Source organism: Otolemur garnettii, unplaced genomic scaffold (genome assembly GCF_000181295.1).
Source record: "Otolemur garnettii isolate 467f Iridium unplaced genomic scaffold, OtoGar3 scaffold00025, whole genome shotgun sequence".
In the NCBI taxonomy this organism is placed as follows: domain Eukaryota; kingdom Metazoa; phylum Chordata; class Mammalia; order Primates; family Galagidae; genus Otolemur; species Otolemur garnettii.
Window position 1 is genome coordinate 10,349,444 of NW_003852420.1, and position 7,037 is coordinate 10,356,480.

At 46.7% G+C, this 7,037-nt stretch overlaps 1 protein-coding gene across 1 annotated transcript in view; it reads left to right on the top strand.

Moving 5' to 3' along the window:
* Window positions 1-6,131, top strand: part of PROKR2 (prokineticin receptor 2) — an 8,209-nt gene extending 2,078 nt beyond the window's left edge. The window contains exon 2 of the mRNA XM_003788029.3: window positions 5,238-6,131. Within this exon, the coding sequence (XP_003788077.1) occupies window positions 5,238-5,934 (697 nt within the window). The 3' untranslated portion in view covers window positions 5,935-6,131. The remainder of the gene's footprint in view (window positions 1-5,237) is intronic.
* The last annotated feature ends 906 nt before the right edge of the window (window positions 6,132-7,037 follow it).

The following is a 7,037-nucleotide window of genomic DNA, read 5'->3' on the forward strand; positions in this document are numbered from 1 at the left end:
CCACAAAGCCCAGCTATTTTTTTTTTTTTTTGGCTGGAGCTGGGTTTGAACATGCCACCTCTGGCATATGGGGCCAATGCCCTTCTCCTTCAAGCCACAGGCGCTGCCTCCAGCTATTTTTCTGTTGCAGCTGTCATTGTTGTCTAGCTGGCCTGGGCTGGGTTTGAACTTGCCAGCCTCGGTGCATGCGGCCAGCACTGTAACCACTGTGCTATGGGCACCGAGCCCCTTTGCTCTATTATAAATTTATAAGAGCAGCTCATGAGAAATCTTACACACATTTTATTTATGTGATAATTGTAGGCCAGCCTGGAACCATCAGTGGCTCCGTTAGGTAGGGGCAGATGGTGCCACCTCCTTTTCCTTACTGTCTGCCGTCACGGGCTGTGCTTAGTGTGATAATGTGTTTAAGCATCTTTTCTTCCTTTTTGGCTCCCCTCAGCTCTTCCATTTTCCCTTGTCTTTTTTAATCAAGCAGTATTTTTCATTTTGGTAATAAGATACACGTACAAGTATGAGAGGCATCTTCCTTCCTTTTTATAACATAATTCCTGCAGGGAAAATGATTCTTCTATTACAACTCTCAAGTTCTCCAACCCTGAAACCAGTGCTTATGAAACCCAGACCTGTCAACCAACTGCCAAAAGTCCCCAAGGCAAATGGCACAAAGTACCACTTGGTACAATGATACAAAGTCAGATTCCTGGGCCCCAACCCAGCCTCCTGCATGGGAATTCCTTTGGACTGGGGCCCAGGAATCTGTATTCTTATCTAATTCTTTGAGTGAGTCTGTGCTCACTAGTGTGAGAGTTAGTACTATTATCCTCATTATCATCCCCTTTATTCTACTGAGATTTTTGTCTTTATAATGTTGGGGATTGGGGGGGCCTTTTTTTTTTTTTTTTTTGGTGACATTGGAGTTTCTTGTGATCAACCTGTTACAACACGACAGATAACAGAGTGGTGCCTTTTTGACCCTAGATCTACTCTGTCCCAGTTAGCTTTCCAGCTCCATCAGCAGTTCCATGATCCTCTCAGTAGTGCAAGCAGGGAAGAGTTACCCCCTCCTATACTCATCTGCATTAAGTATCCAAATATCATTGATGGATCTTCCTAAAGCATTACATTGCTCACAGAATCTCTGGAAATCTCAGTGCTTACAGAATGCATGCCCAATCCTGAGTCTAGCATTCCAAGGCCTTTGTAATCTGATGCCAATTTGTCTTTCCAAACTCATTGTATATAGGGAGATGCAGATAGTCTTTTCCAAAGTACAATGTCTTTTAAGCATGTAACTATTTATCTGTCTCCACCATGCCTCACACAGGGCCTCATACCTGTGTCTTAGTTTGGTTTATCCCCAAAACAAACTCTAAGACAAGGATTTATGTACAAGTAGCCAGGCAGTTCCTACAGGGGAGGGGAGGCAGTCAATACAGAATGCTTGGTTTGATATAATGACATGTTATTGAGCAGGTCTTCACTGTGGGCAACTGGAACTTCTTCCTGCTGAGGGACTCTGAGAGCCGGTGTAGGCCGGCTCAGGAGTTGGGGGTGAGAGGGAGTTAGGGTACTTACACACCCTCTTTTGTGAGTCATTGGTAAGGGCCAGTCTCGAAGTGCTGTCACGCAGCCAGAAAAAGCCTTCAGGCCAAGAAGCACTGGCCTTGGCAGGTAGGAGTGGACAGGTGTGCACTAAAGTGACAGGGGAGGGACATTGGGGGCATCTGCTGCCACCTGGTAGTGCCACACGACAGGTTGTGGGTCCTTCCATGTGTTCAGTGTGTGTATGGAAACATCGAAGGTACAGTTTTTGACCTCAAAAAGCTTTTCTTCCTCACAAACACTAGTATTAATGAAAAACAAAGAATACTCAAGAAATCAAACAAGAGTAGCTTGAAGGACGATGTGATCATTGTGTGACAGTCTGGGACTGCTTTGTGGAGAGGACGTACAGGTTTAAGGGTGCTGTTCTGAGTGCCTCATATTCACTCCATTGAGGAAAGGGGATTCTCCTACCTCAAATAGTAGAAGACTAAACACGTGACACTGAACAGGTGACACCAGACAGGTGAGACTGACAGCAGTGAATTACTCACATGTGCTCACAGTCTGTGGGAGAGGACACTGCATGTCATGCAAGGCCACTCTGGGGTGGTATGAGAAGTAGAGTGAACCAGCAGGGGCTGTCACAGGCAGGCTTCGTAGGGACAAGAAGATGGGGTAACCCTTGGTTCCCATGGGAGAATGTCATGGACTTGTTGGAATCACTGTATGCACTGGCAGGGAGGGGAAACCTATTAGGGTAAGAATCTGGATGGTGTCCCCTTCCTGCAGGGTGGAGGGCATATCTGGTGAGAGCAGAGGAACTCACAGTTCAGGCTTCAGGGCCCCACAAAGCTCAAAGATGTCGAGGCAGCACGTGGACTGTCAGGACTTACAATACAGGAGCCTGGTAAATAGTGCTACTCCTCTCCAATCAGGTTCTAAACCAATCAAGAAATAAAGCAAATGGTAAGAAAGATGGATGCCAGACTCTGAGCTCTGATGACACTCAGTTTGGAGAGCAGGGCTTTCACCTTTGGGCACCTCAGAGACTTCACAGGTGTCCTTCTCACCATGGGAAGTGGTCAGTTTAAACAACATACTATAGGCTGGGCGAGGTAATCCTAGCATTCTGGGAGGCTGAAGCAGGTGGATCCCTTGAGCTCAGGAGTTCCAGACCAGCCTGAGCAAGAGAAAGACCCCATATTTAATAAAAATAGAAAAGTTAGCCAAGCCAACTACTGGGGAGGCTGAGGAAAGAGGATCTCCTGAGCCCAAGAGAGATTGAGGTTGCTGGGAGCTGTGATGACACAGAAGCACTCAAGCCTGGGGCAACAGTGAGACTCTGTCTTAATAAAAATTAAAAAAAACAACATACTATAGCTTCCTACATGCCTTATGTACATTTACATTTTCAGAACCTGACAAAAAGCTTGAGAGTAAGGTCATTATTATTATGCCCCTTTCACAGAGGAATAAACTAAGTCCCCCAAGCATAAGTGATTTCTCCAACTGCACAGAATGTGTTCAGGTATCCAGCTGGAATCCAGGTCTTCCGAATTACTCCTGGGCCTGATCTATTTTTTGATTTATTTGATGACAATTCTGAATTTTAGAACATCTTACAGAATGAAGATGATATTATTGAATGGAAAAAGAATTCAAATTTAAGCACTGGCAACTGAATAAGCTGGAATGTGGATTTCCCATTGGCATTGGTATTGAGATACTGTCCGTAGTGGAAGTAGATTGAGAGAGAGCTATTATGTCCCAAACTAGTTCTGCATTATCTCAGGACTTTTGACTAAATATGGTAAGCAAAATAATAACCCCACACACACCCCAAGATATCCACATCCTAAGTTTCAGAACCTTTAAATGTTATATAGTATTATATACCAAAGGGGAATTAAGGTAGCAGATGGAATTAGGTTGCTAATTGGCTGATATTAAAATAGAGAAATTATACTGCAGTCTGTGACACAAAGACTAGACTGGCCACTGCTGCCTTTGAACAGGGAAGATGTCACCAGCCATGGAATACACACATCCCTAGAAAAGGCAAAAAACAAAAACAACCCAGCACCTCCAGAAAGGCATGCTCCCTGGCTGACATGCCTTGATTTTAGCAGAGTGAAAACCATTTCAGACTTCTGACCTCCAGAACTATAAGGTAAATTTGTGTCATTTAAGCCAGTAAGTTCGTGGTCATTTGTTATAGCAGCAGTAAGACACAAATTCACTTGGTCACAACAGAGAGACAGTGATTGTGAAGGGTCCTTGTCCCAGTTGAGGGTGAGCTAGACCTGTGAAGCTGGTACCACCCAGGCAGGCACAGGTCCAGCCACCACTGTGCATTACAAATACACCTGGCTGGGGGTGCAACCAGTAGTTGCAATTGGATCCAGCTTCATCCTAGATCTTCCAAAGCCACAAGCAAGGGATGGACCCTCCTAATGAGACTCAAGGGATCAGAGTTATCAGCAGGCAGGAGGCAGGCTACAGAAGATAAAACAACCTCACGGCAGAAATATTGCCAGGGACAAGAAGAACTAACATAGCAGGAGGTCTTCTTGGTTCAGCTGAAGACCTGAGGAAGTGATCAAAAGGGTGTGGTTACAAAGGAAAGGTAAGTGGAATTGAACTTTCTACAGAGGGCTTCCTGCTCTTAGCTGCCCCAGCCACTGAAGTTCCAGGTGTGGGGTACACTTTCATTTCCAGGGTTGATTTGTGTCCTCTCGTACAGTGATATCTCTCATCTTCCTCCACATTCTCCTGCCACTCCTCCACATCCCCCGTAAAATGCACAAAAATGGTGCTAGGGCACCAAAATATGTAAACAGGTGCCATTAGGTCTTTCTGGAAAGAAAGTATTTGACACAATGCAAATGAGCTTATTTCACATGAACAGTTCCAGACTGTCTTTTCTAGCCGGGCTTTCCCACACAGTGTAGCTTACTGGAAAGAGTAGCGGAAATCCTTATGAGGTCAAGGTGACTTCACTGACCACCTCATTTGAGCATAAGACAGTCTAGGTGGGTGGGTGTAAAAGCTTTGTATTAGGAGCCCCGAGTCTGATTCCTGCATAACATGAACTTGGGCAAGACATATACTTTTTGTTAGAGTCCTTAGATTCTACCACAAACCCAGCCTGACTCTTCTGCCTCTGAAATGCAGGATGACACCTCCTGGGACGGGGAGGAAGCCCTGTACACAGCCCTTCCTCCACCTCTAAACTGTGACTTATTTGGAAGTCAAGAGCTTTGAGAGTGTTATAGGCAGAATGGCAAGATGGAAACCCAAGGTGGAATAATAGGACTCTTAATAAATAGGCCACAAATATTTCTTGAAAACCTATTATGTACAAAGCATTTTACAAAAATTATTATTTTTAATATTCACAGCAGCCCTATAAGGTAGGCATCATTTTATCCCAGGTTGCCTTTGAGGGAATGCACCTCAGAGAGATTGGGTGATTCATCCCACACCCCAAAGCCAATTGGTTGGACCCAAAGCTTTTGCTGTTTCCACTACGAACCATGTTGGTAAAGTAAGATGAAGCGTGGGATTCGTTACGCCATTTTGTCTGCTTTCATGTATGTTTGGCGTTAGTTAAAAACTAATGCTGTTTCCAAACTCACATTATCATTTTGGTATCATTATTATTATTGCTGTGTTCCCTCCCTCACCAGATACCTCGCCATCGTCCACCCCCTGAAACCGCGCATGAATTATCAAACCGCGTACTTCTTGATCGCTTTGGTCTGGATGGTGTCCATCCTCATTGCCATCCCCTCGGCCTACTTTACAACAGAAACCGTCCTCTTCATCGTCAAGAGCCAGGAGAAGATCTTCTGCGGCCAGATCTGGCCCGTGGACCAGCAGCTCTACTACAAGTCCTACTTCCTCTTCATCTTTGGCATCGAGTTCGTGGGCCCGGTGCTCACCATGACGCTGTGCTACGCCAGGATCTCCCAGGAGCTGTGGTTCAAGGCGGTGCCCGGGTTCCAGACGGAGCAGGTGCGCAAGCGGCTGCGCTGCCGCAGGAAGACCGTGCTGGTGCTCATGGGCGTGCTCAGCGCCTACGTGCTGTGCTGGGCGCCCTTCTACGGCTTCACCATCGTGCGCGACTTCTTCCCCGCCGTGTTCGTCAAGGAGAAGCACTACCTCACCGCCTTCTACGTGGTCGAGTGCATCGCCATGAGCAACAGTGTGATCAACACTGTGTGCTTCGTGTCGGTCAAGAACAACACCATCAAGTACTTCAAGAAGATGATGCGGCTCCACTGGCGCTCCCCCCACCAGGGCAGCAAGTCCAGCGCCGACCTCGACTTCAAAGCCAGCGAGGTGCCGCCCACGGAGGAGGTGGACTGTATCAGGCTGAAGTAACCCGCCGGTGTCACACCATTGGAAACTGCAATTCAGCATTGCCTGTCATCAACCAAGTTCACGGTCTGCGTGGGAAAGGGCATCTGTGTTCATGGCTCTCTCCCTCCAGGGATGCTTCTAACTCATCACATGCAATGAGACTAAAAAGCTGCAGCATGACATTTGCTGAGATCTGCTCAATACCTGCTGTGTGCACAGACAAGGGGACTAGCCACCCGGAGCAGCCGTTGACATTGACCCCACACCTGCTGTGTGCACAGACAAGGGGACTAGCCACCCGGAGCAGCCGCTGACATTGACCCCACACCTGCTGTGTGCACAGACAAGGGGACTAGCCACCAGGAGCAGCAGCCCACCTTGACCCCACACCTGCTGTGTGCACAGACAAGGGTTCTAGCCACCAGGAGCAGAAGCTGACATTGACCCCACACCTGTTGTGTGCACAGACAAGGGGACTAGCCACCAGGAGCAGCCACTGACATTGACCCCACCCCTGCTGTGTGCACAGACAAGGGGACTAGCCACCAGGAGCAGCCGCTGACATTGACCCCACAGCTACAGTGCGCAAACCACCCCAATGGGATCAAACAAGGACAGTGGGAGCTGACAGCTAACTGATTACCTACAGTGTGTGAAAACATTTAAAAAACAAAACAAAATGGCAGAAGCTATCAGAATCCCCAAACCGTATGCAGTTACATAAATAGCCAAGTAGAGGCCACAGATGATTATCTGGACTCAGCCTCCAATTAGTCTTCTCAAAACTACTTAATGGGAAGTTTAAGATACTTTTAACATACTTATCTCATTCTGTATCTTATCAGTGTAGGAGAGTGCATTGTTCAAGTTGACTCATGCATATTTGATCAACTTCTAATTTTCTGTAGAGAAGGGCTTCATTTAGTTGTTTGTTTGTTGTTTATTTCTCCAATAGTAAAATTTCAAGGCTACAAGAGGAAGGCACTGGGACAAAGATACAATGGAAATCGCAAAGATGAGCTCACCAGTGTGGGCCTTACAGCCTCATGGAAGGAGAGTTTGAGCTTTACCACTCAGTTCCCAGGACATTCTCTAGGATTCTGGCTGCCAGGAAAAAAAAAAAA